This window comes from Syngnathoides biaculeatus, chromosome 14 (assembly GCF_019802595.1).
Source record: "Syngnathoides biaculeatus isolate LvHL_M chromosome 14, ASM1980259v1, whole genome shotgun sequence".
NCBI lineage: Eukaryota > Metazoa > Chordata > Actinopteri > Syngnathiformes > Syngnathidae > Syngnathoides > Syngnathoides biaculeatus.
The window spans coordinates 26,931,385-26,949,664 of record NC_084653.1 but is presented as its reverse complement, the minus strand read 5'-3'; the positions used below and the strand labels follow the sequence as shown (position 1 = coordinate 26,949,664).

Sequence of the window (18,280 nt, the reverse complement as noted above, 5' to 3'; positions counted from 1 at the left end):
GCCGGAATGCTGTCGTCGTGTCCGATTGCGGATGACCGGCCGGAATTTCAATTTGTCGCGAGCAAATTTCCGTGACACTTTTGATAAAACATCTCCGCAAATGCTAATAATCCCGCCACGGGGGCAGTTACACGAGATCCAATTTTGCGATGGACGTTTATTGAATATTCATAACCGTGCCCGCCGCTCTTGCTTCCGTGGCAAAAAAAAAAGGGAGGAAATTGTCCTTTTCGTTTTAGAATTGAGAAGCGGACTGGAATGAAAAAATGAGTCGGAGGGGGGGGGGGGGGGGGTAGCGCATAGGAAGGATGAAATTCTTCCATCCTCCAGTTTGCATTTTTCTTGGCAATCTGCGGCGGGAGGGATTTTAAATCCGACCGCTCGGAAAAACAAACGCAACCTCGATGCCGCCCCGAATGCGGAATTCTGTGGAAACCCGACCAGGATGCTCCACGCACGTCGGAATCTTCCGGGGTGGACTTTTTAAAAAGTGCAGACCTTCGCATTTATCGTGTATACATAACAGTTAATAACAAAAGACATTTATGACAACAAATGCACGTCGAAACTCCATGATCATGCCTACAAGTTGCGTTTCTGCTTTGCAATTCCAAAACATTTTTAGTCAAATTTAGCTGAGAGTTGAACCACCCAAAAAAAAAAAGATATCCATTCATTACACTTTTAATGAAGATGCATTGGAAATTCCCAAACTTCAAAGGAATTTAATTTAAAACACCCACACGTGCATCCGATATGGTAAGAAAAATAGAAATATTTTCCCAAAATATTTGGCTGAGAAATTTTTGGGTGAATTAATTATAATCCTAAAAAAATATTGATAATAAATAATATCAATTAATGAAATTTCCACATGTTTGCAATGGGGAAATATTGAAATTTGCTCGCTTAAAAATGTAATAATTTACATGAATAGGATCTGACATTTTGGAGCTTAAATCTCGCAAGATAGAGAACTGAAACATTTTATTCCATATCACACGTTATGATAATAAACACGACGGCTCGTCATTGAAAGATCGATTGGGAAAAGCAAAACAATAAAACTTCAGATATGCCCGAGAGATAATCTTTAATCTTTCCAATGTTGACCACAGCTGTTTGTTTATTTGTTTATTTTGTTTTTGCCCACGAGCACGTGGTGTTGAGGTTGCTGCATTTTAGAATGGCCAGCAGGGGGCGCTGCGGCGTCACATGCGTAAACGCAAATTTTTTTTATACACATTAGATGGAACAGATGTGAGAAAAATGGATTTTGCCTTCACATTTAGCATCACAGCAAGTTTCCGGGAGAAGAGAAATTTGCGGCGCAAATGTTTCTGGTGTAAAATGCGATTGTGATTGGCCGCCAAAGTCAGCCATGATGGGTTCTCGCTTGCTGTCATGAGGACGACGGAAGATGATTTCGTCTTTGGTCGAGCGCCGGCTGTTGCTTTTGTGCCTTTTCCGCAACTGACTTTCTTCAGAACTCTGATTGGCTAAGATGTCCTTAACGCTACAGGCCAATTATTGCGCCCCCTCGTGGCGTCGGTATCGGCAAGCCGTTGTGGAGAAAAACACCTTCCGCCCTTGAGACTTTTGATGGAAGTCCACGTTTGGAGAGTATCCCGTACGTTCCATTCCGAGCTTTCTTCTCGCCCCAAAAAGTCTCGGGTGAACTCGAGCCATCTGCTGACGTCTTGCCGGCGAGCCCCCGGGGGGCTTCTCCCGCATTTGGGGCTGCTCGTTTTTGCTCGGCTGCCCTTCTTCCTGATGCGCACATCCGAATCCCTTCGGGAAATTCCCGTCACGTGTGCGCTAATCCAAACATTTGGTCATCGCGGTTGCACTTTTGATGCCGTTTGAGGAGGAAAAAGACCGATCGTTTACCGGAGTGGAAAATGTGCATGTAATTGAAGTCCATCCATCCATTTTATTAGCCGCGTATCCTCACAAGGGTTGCAGGAGCTTATCCCAGCTGTCGACGGGCAGGAGGCGGCTGGGGTACACCCTGAACCGGTCGCCAGCCAATCGCAGGGCACATCGAGACACGCAACAGTTGCACTCACAATCACACCTTGGGGCAATTTAGACTGTCCAATAACTGTTGCATGTTTTTGGGATCTGGGAGGAAACCGGAGTGCCTGGAGGAAACCCAGACAAGCACGGGGAGAGGCCTTGTAGGCTTAGCTTACAACAATCATCACTGGTGAGTTTATCAACAAAAATCAGAACTTCTCGTCTGCTAAAATGTCATTTCTTGAATTCCCGCACCCATTTCCGTGGCCGGTGTGGGCTCGTGAGCTCGGTAGTCGGATTAGCGCCCCCATCCTGGGTGTGACTTCATCATGAAAAGTGCTCACGGTAGTCCACCTCCCAAGGGGACGCACCCCGCAGTTTGAAAACCACTGGTTGAAGCCAAACTCGAGTTTTTTGTTTTGTTTTGTTTTTTTTTTCACATGAGAAGTCTTGACTTTGTATTTCTGCACAGGAGGGAAAACGTGCACAGTTGCAGACAATTATTCGATAAATGTTTAGCTGGGCCAAAACTTTGTGCCACGTGAGAATTTTGGACAGCGTCAACTGTTGATTTAATTTCGCTTGAAGTTTCTTGTGAAGTTGGCAAAGAAGAAAAGCGGAAGCAGAAGAGCAACCGAAGCGGAAGTTGTTGCGCCACAAGGAAGGTTGCGACATCTTCGAGGGTTGCTAGTTGAACTTCATTTTCCTTTTATGATGCAGTTGTTCAATGTGAAAATGCTGCTTAAGTGGTGTTGCTGTGCCGAATGAGAACACAAAGCGGTTTTGAAAGGACACGTACATATCAGACTTCAATTCGTTTTTTGGTTTGTTTCAGGCTTTGGGTTTATCCATCCATCCATCCATCCATCCATTTTCTACCGCTTTTCCGGGTCGGGTCGCGGGGTTTGTGGCTCGAGCAGGGACACCCAGACTTCCCTTTCCCCCGTCCAGTTCTTCCAGCTCTTTTGGAGGGATCCCGAGGCGTTCCCAAGCCAGCCGAGAGACTTGGTCTCTCCGGCGTGTCCTGGGTCGTCCTCGGGGTCTCTTCCCGGTGGGACGTGCCCGGAACACCTCACCAGGGAGGCGTCCGGGAAGCATCCGGATCAGATCCCTTCCCATGGGCTCACCACCTGTGAGAGGGGCCATGGGGGTCGGGCGCGATGTGAGCTGGGCGGTGGCCAAAGCCGGAGACCTCGGCGATCCGATCCCCGGCTACAGAAACTAGCTTTGGGTTTATGTCAGGTCAAATTCCTGCTGCTCTCGGATCTCTTAGCATCCATCCCCATTTGTGCGCTTGAGAGGACTAAACTGGACCGCAAACACCACAATTGAGAGCGCCTCGCCCTGCCGCCCTGGTCCAGCCCGTCTCCGTGTTCTGCATTCGCTCTGTTGCCGCCTACGGAGTCGGAAAAAAAAAAAGGGACACCTGCGGCTAATTCGACCGTTTGCGTTGTTAATTTGCTGATGTTTGCTCCACTTTATCACATCACCGACTTCAGTTTGTCTCCAAAGTTGATTTTATGCTCTGGCGGGCCGAGACTTTGCGTACTCAAGGAGGGCCGGGAGGGGGGGGGGGGGGCGTACGACATGGCGACAGGTGAGCTTCCCGTCGCAATCGGACAAAATGTCCCCCCCTGAAAACTGTTGAGTGAGTTGAGGTTCAACCATCTGACCTCTCCTGGTCTCGGGACGTCACAGGTCCCGGATGTAGAACCTGGCAGGGGTTGAGAGCAAATTCTAAATCTGGCTGTCGAATGGATACGATCATCAGTCACACCGGCAACACCAGCAGGTTTCCATCAATCGGCTGCAGGCGCCGTTTCCGCCATCAAAATGGGCAAAGACTCGCTTGATACGACACTTTTTAAAAACATACACGCGCAACTTGCAAGACTAAAAATTATTTTCCATATAACACAGTATGGGTGGCACGGTGGATCAGCTGGTAAAGCGTTGGCCTCACAGTTCTGAGGACCCGGGTTCGATCCTGGCCCCACCTGTGTGGGGTTTGCATGTTCTCCCCGCGCCTACGTGGATTTCCTCCAGGTGGGCACTCCGGTTTCATCCCAAAAACCTGCAACATTAATTGGACACTCTAAATTGCCCCAAGGTGTGATTGTGAGCGCGGCTGTTTGTCTCGTTGTGCCCTGCGATTTGCTGGTGACCAGTTCAGGGTGTACCCCAGCCGCCTCCTGCCCGTCGACAGCTGGGATAGGCTCCAGCGCTCCCCTGCCACCCTTGTGAGGATAAGCAGCAAAGAAAATGGATGGATAATACTGTGTGTGTTGTAGTGCCTTTAAGAGGCGGGGCCGAGTGGGCTCAGTTATGAGTACATATTTGTACGTTATGACAACAGGAAGTCAAACACTGTAAAACTGTGAGCAGCTTTTGGTGGCGAAATGATCACAAATCAATATTTTCTCAGCAGAGGCCGTATGAGGCTTTCAGCAGCCGCACGCGTCGGAAAGCAGAGGAAATGTCGACATCTTCACAGGATGACTGAAATGCTTTATGTGACATCACCCAAAGGAAAATAAAAAAAGATGAATCATACGAGGGAAGCGGAGGCCGGTAATCCGCCGGCTGCAAATCCAATTGACTTGATGGCCAACGCGGAGCGCCATCCGTCTCCAGGCTCCACTGCAAAAACGTTTGCTGGGTCGGGTGGGTTCAGGAAGGACCTGTTTGACCCTTGTGTGCGTGGGCTCCGTAAACACACTGGCAAAAAAATTTAATAAATAAAAAGTCATTTTGATTGGCTCGCCAAGCTTACCTGTGCAGTCATGTGACTGCCGATTGGTGAATTGGTGCAACGCCGGCCCAGTGGGAGATCCACCCATCAATTTTCTTAGCCGCTTGTCCTCACAAGGGTCGCGGGGAGTGCTTGAGCCTATCCCAGCTGTCACCAGGCAGGAGGCGGGGCACACCCTGAACTGGTCGCCAGCCAATCGCAGGGCACATAGAGACAAACAGACGCATTGACCATCACACCTTGGGGCAATTTAGAGTGTCCAAATAATGTTGCATGGTCTTGGGATGTGGGAGGAAACCGGAGTGCCCATCCGGAGAAAACCCACACAGGCACGGGGAGAACATGCAAACTCCACGCAGGGATTGAACCCGGGACCTCAGAACTGCGAGGCCCCAGTTGCAGGTGCAGTCTAAAAATAGATGCGCACGGATGGCGAGATTAACGTAGCCAACGGCGTGCCGGTCATTGTAATGGAGTAAAAGTAGCGATCTTCCTCCACGTAAATACTCGAGTACTAATAAAAAGTACAGTGCATTGAGAGGACTCTGACGAGTAGTTTATCGAAAGTGTCACTACCCGCCTCTGTTAATCCGTTTCCATGCGTTTAAAGTGTGCGTGGAACTGTTTTAGAACATGTTTTTTTATTTTATTTTAATGGTGTCTCGATATCGCAGAAATGGTTGCGAGTGGTTCTGGAAAGTATTGACGGCGATTAACGAGGTTTCGCCGTGGGAGAGTAGCGGCGGGCTGGCCGCGGGTTCGGGGGGGCCTCGGGTCAGAGGGCGCAGCCATCCGCCGACAAGCCACGGCCCGCCGCTGGCGCCGGGACGCAGACGGCGCCTCCCTTTGCGGACGGACTTCACACGCAGTCGGGCTGCGCGCAAACAACGCAAGCGGTTCGCCGCTTCCACAACTCTGGCGGGAATCTCCCCGAGACGCAGACGGTGCAGGGTCTGAATTTCTTGTTGGTTTGGGTTTTTTTTTTTTTAAATTCCAGTTCAGCATTCGGAGGACAAGGAGCCACAACACAGTGGAGAAGTTCTTTTGGCCACATAAAGGCGCCCCGTCCCGCTTTCACATCGCTGAGTTTTATGTCAAAGCTACGATGAGGAGATCGACTGCAAAGTCGAGGTTCAGTATTTTTCCCCTGGATGGATCCAATTGACAATTATTATTGCAGTACAGTGAGGCGCCGTTATGTTGGAGTTCGTTGTTCGTACCGTCGCCCGATCGCGCTTTTGAAGCCATCGTTTGCTTTAAAAGTGAACGTGCGAGGCGGCACTGAGGTCCGATGAAGCTTCAAACTCGGTCGAAAGTGGGATCAAATCAGCTTTGCCGCGTTCGGCTTTTGTCGGAAAGTACGGCAAGTTTGCTGGGTGGGAAGGAAATTCGTACCACCAGGATTTGGATTTTAAAAGCAAAATGATCACAAGTTCAATAGTTGCTACAATTCGCTGTCTAAAATTCAACCGGCTCCAATTCGCTGTCCGAAATTCACCGCCCGTGCCACCAGGCAGGGTTACTTCAGGTCAGAAGCCAACAGCCAGCCAATCGCAGTTGCGTTTTCTTAGTCATGTGATGTCACGTGACTCAGAAAGCGTAACTGCGATTGGCTGGCTGTTGGCTTCTGACCTGAAGTAACCCTGCCTGGTGGCACAGACGGTGAATTTTAGACACCGAATTGGAGCAACTATTGAAAATGTGATCACTTTACATTTCAAATTCAAATCTTGTTTTCGGTGGCATTTCCAAATTCAAATCCTGCCGGCACTAATTTACTTCCATGGAGGTTGAACGCCCATTCTGAGTGCGTGACGGCGCTCTGAACCGCAGGCCTCAGACGGCCCGCTCTCCGCCCGTTTGGCCCATCGCGTCATTGGGCGGAACCTCAAAAGTCGAAGACAATCTGTGCTTTGGGGGGTTCAAGCTCGCAGCGCTGGCTGCACTTGTACCGCCACTGGGCTGCTGGGCCCGACTTCCTGATCAAGTGCCTGAAATTCATTGATTCATTTTTAGCATTTGTTCAATATCCTTCGGAGCTAGTAGTACGTACTACTCTTTGGCGTACGAGTAGAAAGAACAACTCCACGGAAGCAGCTCCGTCACTAGTAGCAGTGATGTGACAATATTTTACAAGGGAATCACTGACATTGATGGCTGTACGTATTCAATAATGTCCATAATTATTATTTTTATTATTATTATTTTGTTTCTGGAAGAATTGGCAGAGAATGATGAACATCTCACTCTTTACTAGTACTGCAAGCAGGGTGCAGGTTCTGTTTTTTTTCCTACGAGAGTACCGGCAAAAAGTTCTCCTTTTGATCACGTGCATCACTCAAACTTGATTAAAATGTGATAAACGAACGTCATTTTCCGCACTTCCTGGACTAGAATCCAAGAAAATGTTACTTGAACGGCTTTTCGTCGTCGGCAACTGACGTACAGTACAAAGTAGATTAGAAAGTGCAAAAACACACATAAAAGTAAGATTTAGCGGGACCAGATCTAACAGAACCGCGATATATTGTAACGGGTTGTTTCAGTCTCAGGTTCAGCATTTTGCATGCTCCGCTGGGTTGAAGTCTGGGGATTGACTTTGCTTGTTAATTCTTAACGCGACAGTATCGAATGTATCAGTTCCGGATAGACAAACGGATTTTGTTTGACTTTCCAGGTTCGCCCGTGTTGTTCATTTTCCCTTTTTGAGCACACTATAATAGAACCAGAACACGCAGTTGTGCGCCTTCCAAATATACGTCGGGAAATGTTTGCTGCGGTCGGTCTCGCATGGAAATAACCTCGTTGATGTTTGGCAGAGCACGCAAGCGAGGCGAGCTGCGCCCGCGGCCCCTTTCGGCGCCTTTGGACGCTTTCGCGCCGCCGTGTTAATTACGTGTGTAGCTCACACGCCAGGTGTGGGTTTTTTGTTTTTTTTTTATTGACCCAGTTATCTAATCGTGCTTAAGCGAGCAGCGGAGGCAGACATCTGTTGGAAAAAGACAGAAGCAGATGTTAACGCGAGAAGTTTGGGTTCCTCTCAGGACGCAATTTAGGAGCTACGGTCCCACAAACGTTTATTTTATGTTATTATGTGTGTCGGCTGTTTTCTATTTGGAAAAAAAAAAAAAGCCAAGACAATGGTTGGAGTCATAATTATGTGGGTTTTTTTTGTATTTTGAAATCATTGAAATAATAATGCATCCATCGTACATTTTCAATACTCTTTTTTTTTTTACCTTTTAAAAGATTTTTTTTCGGGGGGACATCAACAAAAACAGTTGCCATCATCCATCCATCCATTTTCTTGAGCCGCTTATCCTCACAAGAGTCACGGGGAGTACTGGAGCCTATCCTAGCTGTTAACAGGCAAGAGGCAGGAGGCTCCAGCACTCCCCGCTACCCTTGTGAGGATAAGCGGCTCGAGAAAATGGATGGATGGGACATATATATAGAGGCAGCACGGCGGATCAGCTGGTAAAGGGTTCCGAGGTTTGATCCCGGTCCCCCCTGTGGGGTGTTTGCATGTTCTCCCTGTGCCTGTGTGGGTTTTCTCAGGGTACTCCGATTTCCTCCCACATCCCAAAATGTCATTAATTGGACACTCTAAATTGCCCCTAGGTCTGATTGTGGGTGCAGCTGTTTGTCTCTATGTGCCCTGGCTGGCGACCATCTTAGGGTGTGCCCCGCCTCCTGCCCGTTGATAGCTGGGATAGGCTCCAGCGCTCCCGCGACCCTCGTGAGGATAAGCGGCTAAGACAACGCATGCCTGGGATCGATTCCCGCTCAGCCACGGTGTGGATACGTGCCCTGCGACTGACTGGCGACCAATTCAGGGTCGAGACTGCCTTCTTTCGCCCAATCTTAGGATGGGATGGGCTCCAGCACTTCTGCGACCCTTGTGAGGATAAGCTGCTTGGAAAATGGACACAGACCTATATACCGGCAGAGCCTCGGGTGCGCTGGTGTCAAAATGGTCACGGTCTAAATATTGTCACCGGTTGCCGTGGCGGATTACAACATGGAAATCATCGGAAACAAAGAAGACGATGGCAAGAACGCAAAAAACAAACAAACAAAAAAAAAAAAAACGACACCAATAGTATCAGAATTTTATTTGTAGCGTACACAATTTTGCCACTTTGTTGGTGAGTTACAGCAAGTCTTGTTCCTATCGTGCAGTCTGACTCATTTGAAAAAATAAAATTGTGATGATATGATAAACGGATGAACAGCTTTTGTATACTTTTGAACTCACTTGAACTGATGAACCCCCCCCCCAAAAAAAAAAAAAAATTACAGCAACTAGGTGAGTTCTCCGTTAGGAGCGGATGCAAAATAGTAATAATAATAATAATTTGTCAAATGTTTTCTTTATGTTTAGTTGTGCGCGTGTGTAAAATATGCGGATCAAGATCGGGAAAGACCCCGACCGCCCCTTTCTGCATGTTGGAGTTTTTCCAGCGGTCCAACGTCCAAATCTGAGGCGGTCAGAGGAAATTCGCATCGCAAGGGGGACTCGCGGAAGGCGGCGGCGGGGGGCTACTGGCCTCGGCAGAAGACGTACTCGGTGTAACTGGTCCAGATTTTGTCCTCGCCCGGGTCGTTGCTGGCGTAGGCGCAGGTGCCCGCCGAGCTGCAGGCCACCATGCGGAAGCCCACCTCGCCCAGCTTGTCGAAGGCCTGCTCCAGGAAGTTGTACTTGAGGTAGTAGCGCGACGTGTACCTCTCGGGCGGGCGGTCCGGGTCGCGGCTCTCGTTCAGCGTGTCCCCGAACACCTCCTTGGCCAGGGCGGTCTTGCCGCACACGGTGATGCGCGCCACCCTGCGGAATTTGGCGTCGGTCTGCACGTCCCGGCCCATGGTGTACGAGCCCCGGTAGCCCACGGTGATGTAGCCCGACCTCCGGGAGTCGGCGCCCGGAGGCTGGTCGTCGTCGGGGCCGCCGCCGCCGGGGGCCTCGTCGCTCCCCACGGGGGGACGCAGCCGCTCGGCCAGCTCCCGCAGCTGGAAGAAGTCGGCCTCCCTGCGCAGGCGGCTCCTCTCCGGGAAGCGGTCCGGCAGCACCAGGGTCAGGTCGCGCAGATAGTCCAGCACGTAGCGGAACAGGAAGCCGTCCCGGTCCAGGAAGAAGCGGCCCTTGCCGTCCCGGGCCAGCTCGGCGGGCGTGCGGCGGCTGAACATGCGCCACAGGAGCGAGTCCGGCACCGCCACCAGAGTCTGGAGCCGGGTCACGTACACCTGGCCGCCCACGTTCAGCTCCACGACGTCCGGGAACTCGCAGTCGCCGACTCGATCCGACGCCTCGGCCGCAGCCATCCTTGGCCGTGCGCGTGGGCTCCGACTGGGGAACTTGAACCCGCGAAGATGGGGGTGGATGGGGTTGGTTCTGGTCCGCCCCTGCGAGGAGGGCGGGGGGCGCGCGCGCGCGCGCGCTTAACCGTTACACTGCTCGGTTTTACCTGAAGGCTGTGGGGGAACTAAGTTGGTGTGCGGTGAGTGCAGAAGCCGTCGCTGCTGTGCTGGGAAGAACTTCACGAGTTCCATCTGCTCCAGACAGCTCCAGAAATCGCATTCGGTCCGGATCCTGGGGATGGATTCTCATGTAGACGGAGACCACAGGCCGAAACAGAGTTTGGTTTTTCAAAGACCACCATCGCACGGAGGCCAGCAGTCGTGCTGCTTTTGTGCTTTTCACCACTTTCTGGACTTTGCTTCTCAGGAAAACGCCAGTCGAATGTCAACGTCTCAACTTCATTTCGAAATGTTACAACAACAACAAAAAAGAAAAGAAAAAGATTATCTTTTAAATGTCAAGAGAGAGAGAGAGAGAGAGACCTTTAATTTGATCCCGAACTGCATCAACTTCAACTTTTGCTCCAGACTTTATTCAAAATGTAAAACAATTCAACTTTCACTCAGCAAGTTTTGTTCTGCCTTCTTTTTTTTTTTTTTTGCTGCCATTTTGAATTCAAACGCTGACCCCCAAAGTGACCTTCATGTTTTCTGCTTTTGTTTTATTTTACTTACATTTTTTTTCCCCTGAGCTCATCTTGAGACTTTCCCTGCAGTTCCTGTCACATGCGTTCATTCCTCTTGTGGCCTGAGATTGCATCATCCCGCCCCCCCCCCCCCGAAAAAATACATTTTTCTTTCTGTCTGCTCCAAAGAAAACTCAACTGTAAAGCAGAAGATGAAGTAACATGTATACAAGTGATACATATATCTGCCTTTTTTTTTTTTTTTGCTTCATTTTATGTCTGCATTCAATTTCTGCAGTCCGGTAAAAAGAAAATATTTACAATTCTGGTTCTTATTATCATTCACTTTTCATTGTATTTTTTCAATGACATCCTCATTTGATGTCTGCATATATTCTAGAATTGAATAAAACACCAATAAGATAACTTTTAAGTCCTTCGATACAATCATCATTTAATTATTTTGGATTATTTTATTTAAAAAAAGAATTGATCAGAACCGTCGTTGCGCAATTCTGTAAAGGGAAACCTCAAATGCTGATAATAAATGTGTGACGTTAGACAACATTTTTTCATAAATTCAGCACGGCCCTGTCAGCCCCTCGTGCGGGTTTACCGAATACCGAAATGTCTTATTGAAAAAACAAATTTGCCATTTTTTTGGAAGGTCACACAAGCCTAAAAATAGCACACAAAAGCGAAACCTTTTCCCAAACAGCAAATTCCGTCATTGCGTAAATTCCCCACTCGTCGTCACGCTGACCGCCATCAGCTGCTTTGGAATTTTTGAGGTTCCGCCACCGGGCAGCATGACCGTCCCTAATAAATGGGCCGCGCTCCCTTGAGGACTCGAACATTCAGCACAATCGTCGAGGAAGGAAACGATGCTGCGCAAGGTAAAATCTGTGAAAGATCGCGCCGGGCGCTTTGATTTGACCTTTTGCGTTCCAGGGGGTCACGGAGAGTTTCGGCGCCGCCATCCAAGCGCTGGGCGCCGGCCAGCTCACGGACGGCGTCGTCAGGCGGAGTAAGCGGATGATGCTGGACACCCTCGGCGTGGGCGTCCTCGGGTCCGGGACGGACGTCTTCGACAAAGTTCTCAAGTACAGCCGGGTACGCTTCTCGCCGCAATTTGCGGGGGAAATTAAACGGCTGTGTAACTGCAATTTGGGAAATGATAAGCAAAACTATCACAGTATCAAAGTTACAAATGAGCAAAAATTGCACAAAGCAGTGGTTTCTCAAGATTTCCTTCAAATTTCATGGCCGCACTACCACTTAACTTTCACGGTAAGGTGGGGGCCACAAAACATCATCTTGGGGGCCGCAATTGGCCCGCGGGCCGCAAGTTTGATACCACCCCCCGCGCTCTAATTTGACCCGAGGTGTGATATAGGGTCCTTGTGAGGAAAACGGATGGATAGATGATTTTGGAAGCGACGCGGTATTCATCGCTTGGCTTTCTTTTCACGTGTTCGATGTCAGTCGTTCCAGTCCGAGGAGAAGAGCAGCGTTTGGGGCAAGCGGGCCGTGACCGTGCCCCCGCACTTTGCCGCGTTTGTCAACGGCGTAGCGGTGAGCGAGCGCCGGCGGCGTCGACGGCCCCCGCGAGGCGGTTGGAAACTTTCGCCTTTGCGCTTCCAGGTGCACTCGATGGACTTTGACGACACGTGGTACCCGGCCACCCACCCCTCGGGGGCCGTGCTGGCCGCGCTGCTGGCCTTGGCGGAGGCGGACCCCGGGAGGCCCTCCGGCCTGGACCTGCTGCTGGCCTTCAATGTTGGCATCGAGGTGCAAGGAAGACTTTTGAGGTTCTCCAAGGAGGCCTTCAACATCCCTAAAAGGTTCACCTCCGGATATGTTTAAAAAAAAAAAAAAAAAACACCTAAAACACTTTTTTCAATTTTTTTAGTTAAAAAAATAAATAAAATTAGGGCCTCGTGGGTATATCAAGCACAATTTAGCGTTTACGGTATAAGTGGGGTTAAAGGTCACGTCATTCGTTTATTTCGGGATCATGAAAGAGAAACACTTCCCCCTAGTGGTTGAAATATAAAGCTTTTCACATCATTATTGTAGATTGGTTTACTTTTGCGTGCGTGTTTTATTTGGGTGGGGCATGTTTATTTTTTGATTGAAAAATATTCTCAAAAAATAATCGCGGGATAAAAAGTTTACTGTATCCCCTTATCAATTTAATGTATCTCAATTATTTTAGTTTTCATGCCAAAAAAAAAAATTCTCACATAAAATTAGCACGTCTCATCGCTGAAGTTCATACCTTGAAGTTTGAATAATGTGGAACGTCACGTGACCAATGCGGGGTGGGGGGGGGGGACAGATAGGCTGATTTCCTGTTTGCTAAACTAACGGCCTTGACGGCTAATTTGTCTTCGGACAAAACTTCAATGTATGTAGGCTACATCACGTATTTATTAAAAAAAAAAAAAATATATATATATATATATATATATATGTGTGTACATATATATCGTATGTATAGTATGATAAGATATATAATATCGACAATAGTTATATATCTATCCCCAAAAATATAATCCTAATTCAATGTAGAAGTAGCGCTAACCACCGCTGCGGTAGGTGAAAGCCACGAAATGGCAACAACAAATTATGATCATCTATACATATTCATAAGTGGTGTATATGTATAACCCCCGCTCTGCTAGCATAATCTTGAAGACTTTCTCTGCTTTGAAACACCTTTCAAATGATTTAGCGTACAGGGTGGGCAGTTATGTCCACTTGTTTAATTGACTTCAATGAATTTGTCATATTTTAAAATGATTTTAGGTTACAAAGTTTATTTTCACACACAAAGTTAGCAGCATCTACTCAAAATGCCACGAAAGTGTCGCCAGTGTGAGCCGCCGCAGCGGTCCCTAATCAAGTGTCTCTGATCAGATTCCACCCCCCCAGCGTGGTCGGCGTGATGGGCAGCGCGGCGGCCTGCGCCAAACTTTTGGGCTTATCGTCCGGGCAGTGCGCCAACGCTCTGGCCATCGCGGCGTGCTCGGCCGGGGCGCCGCTGGCCAACGCCGCCACCCAGACCAAACCCCTGCACATGGGCTACGCCGCCCAGAAGGGCCTGGAGGCCGCTCGGCTGGCCCAGGCGGGCGTGGAGGGCAACCCGTCCATCCTGGACGCGGAGCACGGCTTCAGGGTTTACTACGAAGACTACGAGCCGTCGCCGATGACGCTCCCCGGGGTGGGCGGCACGAGTTGGGTCCTGGAGGAGCAGGACGTGGCCTTCAAGCGCGTCCCCGCTCACCTGGGGATGCACTGGGTGGCGGACGCCGCTCTGGCGGCTCGCGCTAAGATCCCGAACCTGGACGCGGCTCAGATAAAGCGCGTCATCCTGCGAGTTCCGCCATCCAAGTACATCGACGTCCCTTTCCCCGCCACCGAGCACCAGGCCAGGCATTCGTTCCAGTTCAACGCCTGCGCCGCCATCCTGGACGGCGGCGTGTCGACGGACTCCTTCGCCAGAGCTCAAAGGGAGCGCTCGGAACTCCAGGACCTCCTCGCCAAAGTGGAGGTCCAAGTCCCCGGGGACAACCAGGCCAGCTTCGACAAGATGTACAGCGAGGTGGTCATCGAACGCCGCCAGGGCGGCAGCGTCCGGGCCAGGTGCGACACGTTCTACGGGCACTGGAGGAAGCCGCTGAGGCAGGAGGACCTGGTGGAAAAGTTCTTGGCGAACGCCTGCTCCGCGTTGAGCTCGGAGGGAGCGCGAGGCGTGCTGGGCGCCATCGGAAACTTGGAGACGGAGGCGGACTGCGCGCCGTTGCTTTCGTACTTGACCATGACGAGCGAGGAACGCCGGCACGAGTGTGACTCGGGGGCTTTGTCGCAAAGCGTAGGAGGAAGAGCGAGTCAACGTTGAGGCGCTCGGGGGGGGGGCCTGGAAATATTATTGCGTTCCAATCAAAAACAAGCACTTTATCAAGCCCAAAAATATTCAGCCGGCAAACGAGACAGGGGAGGACACGGCCTCTGGTCCACGCTCAGCTCGGATGGGCTCCAGCACGTGTGGATGGCGGGATAGTAATAAAAATAAAAAAGAAAACAATTCAGACATTTTCGAATTACATTGTATTATATGTTTGATTTTTTTTGGGGATCACCTCGATGATTTATATAGATTGCACTCTGAATTGTTTAATGTTCAATAAAAAAAATAACTTTTCCACAATACAATAAAATCTCCAAAGGTTTTTTTTTTTATTTCATCCAAAGATTGTATGAGTTTTAGATTTCTACAGACTCATATAAAAGTATAAAAGTTTTTTTGTTTTTTTTTAACAATGGAAAACATACTGATACAGATTGTGGAATTTATTTTAACCAATTAAAAAAAACGAAATGGGGAGGGGGATTCAAAGAAAAAAATATATGGCGACTAACAAAAATATTAAAAAAAATGGAAAAAAAATAAGCACAACATATGCCTAATAACTGCTAATTATGCATATCTATATTTAGTTTACATGTTCTTCCCCACAAAAAGTGATTCCAAATACAAATATAAAACAGTACATATGAAGCCAATATTTTCTTCAGTTTGTAGAAAGGTGTATCACACAGGTGTCAAACTCAAAGCCCGGGGGCCAGATCCGGCCCGCCGCATGATTTTATGTGGCCCGCGTAGGCACATCATATGCATCAACTTCCGTGATTTTTTTTTTTTGTTAGAATCTGTACCAAAATTTCCAATTGTCATATCATAAATGATGACCTTGAGATACTGCAAGCATTTGTGTGACCAATCATCAACAACAATTGAAAAACCCGTTAGCGTTGATTTCTGACTCCAAAGGCAGTTCATTGATAGCATGTGTAAATATGATACGCCAAATAAAGATTTTTATGGTTTCACAGTCATAAGGGCGTATGTATATGTATCAGAATAAACTCAACACTTGAAGTTTTATATCTTTATTCCATTTTCCTCCGAACAAAAAGAACACCACAAGACAGCGGACAGCTTTAATCTATTGACTATTTTTGCCCTCATATCTTATTTTCGTCGCCCTCGCCGTTGTGCAACCACAAAGTTCTGCCATGTCGTCAACAAAAATAATCGCCTGATCTATTCGCGCAATGCGGCGCTAAATCAGCGTGTGGAAAATTCGATTGTAGCCACTGATCCTCTTTTCTAGAACAAAAAGCGACACAATTCGACAAAAGGAGTCAAAGCGATTTGTGCTCCGATGCGGTTTTCATTTTTATACGGCTTTTCCTTGAGCAGTAAGGCCGGGCTCAGGCTAGCTTGAGCACGTCCTGCACCATGGCGCCGATGCCGTCGAACACCTCGTGGATGGGCGCGTCGCACATGAAGGCGCAGGTGGTCACCAGCTTGTTCTGGCGATCCACGTGGCTCCGGCTAACGGCCGTGCTGACGTGCCGGCAGCCCAGCTGCTCGATGGCGGCCGCCGTCTCCGTCGTGTTGGGGTACCTAAAAGACGAGGGAGCGGAGACTCGCGTTAGCTCGTCGTGGCTTTTCCGCCAATCCGAAGCCGAGCGCCGGTCACAGACTTGTCGTCGTTCTCCAGGCCGACGGTGACCTCGCAGCCGGGGAACACTTTGGCGGCCAGCACGGGCGAGATGCAGCACAGGCCGATGGGTTTGCCCTCGCCGCGGAACGCCTCCAGCGCCGCCTTGACCTCGCCGTCCACCGAGCAGTCTTTGCCCTGCACCGCCCACGTGCACAGGTTCTTCGCTGCCCCGAAACCGCCTGGCCAAACGTGAGCACCAAATTAACGGCGTGCGTTCATTCGCGTGTCCAATAAGCTCCCGGGGAACTTATTTTTTGTGTCCGTATGAATATATCAGGACAGCATTCTGTCCTCGCTGGCGTGTGCTGTGGAAATTTACCAGAGCGCAAACGGTTCTTCAAAAAGAGACGTCTGCTGGCTCAATGTTGTTTCAACCTCCTAATTTGCAGTAAAACCGACAGAAAATAAAGACAGCTAAACGTTGTATATGGAAGAAAACGCATAACTGCAGCTAGCAATCGTGCGCTAGTGCTAGCTCAATCCTAACATTGCGCAAAAACTATAAAAAGGCACAACATCAACGTTTAAAAGTAAACAAAATGGCGCAGCAGTGTAAACCGAAGGATGGTATAGCGATACGAGAAGGCAAAAATTTTTCTATGCTTATTTCAAAAGCCAAAATACTCTTCTCTGTGCCTTCATTACATCTACGCGTGTTATCCCCATGTGTGCACCACACTGCCCCCTTTTGGAGGACAACAGGCACGCAACAGATGCAGAACATGTCCTGTACCTCTCGGGCAAGCAGAATTTTCCATGTGTAACAAAACATTTTTATAGTGCAAACGCAGCGGTAACAAAGTCCTCTCACATACACAATACATAAAGATTGCTCATAAAACAAAACGAAAAAAATCATTAAAATGTTACAACTGAGTAAAGTTTATTCCGTGTTTAAAACTTTTTTGTGAACAATGTCATATAAGGAGTTAAATTTTGACTAAGTTGAGTTTAAGTTTGCTTTCACAAAATAATCATTTAACGCAAAATTGCAAGACATCATCGAGTAAAGTATCTGTACTCGGTATCAGTGTGTACTCAAATGTGTGTACTATTATAGTCCAAGCATGAAGTTGTTTTTTTCTTACAAAAAAGTAAGATTGCAAGTGTTATGAGGGGGAAAAAATATTGATTTTAAGAGACTAGTCGTAATATTGCGGGGGGGGGGGGGGTCTGCGCACAGTAGGAATACAATTTCACGATTCTGTCAAACAGCTGTAATACTAACTTCAGCCTTGGAACAAGCCCTGTTCGATCTGCAGTTGAGTAAATCGACAGATTTGCAAAACAAGCGCTCGCGTGACGTCACCTGGGAAGATGATGGCGTCGTGGTCCTTGACGCTGAGTTTGGAAAGGTCCTGAATGTTTCCACGGGCCAGCCTGGCGCTCTCCACCAGCACGTTCCTTTTCTCCTGCGTGGGCTCTCCCTTGGCGTGGTCCACCACGTGCATCTGCTCCACGTTGGGGGCGAACATGTGCACCTGGCGGAAAAAAAGAAAATAAAAATCCCATCGCGTCACGACACCACCCCCACGCGAGCGCGGCCGTCGTTTCCCTTACACTTGCGCCTCCTCGGCTCAAATGCACCAAAATGGCGGAAGCTTCGTGGATCTCGCTGCCGTCGAAGACCCCGCAGCCCGCCAGCACCACGGCCACGCGTTTGCTCATTTCTGTGGAATAGAAACTCGCGGACACCGCTCGGACGCTGCCGAGTGCGAGAAAGTTGCGAGCAGACGCTCGAAGGACATTCAACATGGCGGCCGCCGGACAACCAAACAAAACACAGACCGGAAGACGGCCCCCTTCCATCTTCTTCTGCAGTCGCTCCACCTGCTGCGTAGGGCAAACAGCGACGCCTGACGTAATGTAGTGTTAGTGTTACATCCATGTCAACGCCACTGTGTATTCTCATTTGTTTTTGTTTCCAAGCCACCGAACCTACCTGAGCGCAC

At 49.0% G+C, this 18,280-nt stretch overlaps 3 protein-coding genes across 3 annotated transcripts; 1 reads left to right on the top strand and 2 right to left on the bottom strand.

The window, feature by feature from the left end:
* Window positions 1–8,204: 8,204 nt before the first annotated feature.
* kctd12.1 (potassium channel tetramerisation domain containing 12.1) lies at window positions 8,205–10,891 on the bottom strand. Its single transcript, XM_061842455.1, has one exon. It carries the CDS (start codon window positions 10,088–10,090, stop codon window positions 9,314–9,316), a length of 777 nt encoding a protein of 258 aa, XP_061698439.1. The 5' UTR covers window positions 10,091–10,891; the 3' UTR covers window positions 8,205–9,313.
* Window positions 10,892–11,495: 604 nt separating this feature from the next.
* Window positions 11,496–15,551, top strand: acod1 (aconitate decarboxylase 1). The gene is made up of 5 exons (XM_061840964.1): window positions 11,496–11,648; window positions 11,704–11,865; window positions 12,238–12,327; window positions 12,397–12,596; window positions 13,675–15,551. The coding sequence occupies exons 1-5, from the start codon at window positions 11,637–11,639 to the stop codon at window positions 14,654–14,656; spliced, it is 1,446 nt and encodes a 481-aa protein (XP_061696948.1). The 5' UTR covers window positions 11,496–11,636; the 3' UTR covers window positions 14,657–15,551.
* A 141-nt stretch (window positions 15,552–15,692) lies between these two features.
* Window positions 15,693–18,163, bottom strand: zgc:162944 (uncharacterized protein LOC569993 homolog). The gene is made up of 4 exons (XM_061840969.1): window positions 17,889–18,163; window positions 17,638–17,809; window positions 16,309–16,507; window positions 15,693–16,228 (listed from the first exon to the last, which is right to left on the bottom strand). The coding sequence occupies exons 1-4, from the start codon at window positions 18,135–18,137 to the stop codon at window positions 16,033–16,035; spliced, it is 816 nt and encodes a 271-aa protein (XP_061696953.1). The 5' UTR covers window positions 18,138–18,163; the 3' UTR covers window positions 15,693–16,032.
* Window positions 18,164–18,280: the final 117 nt, after the last annotated feature.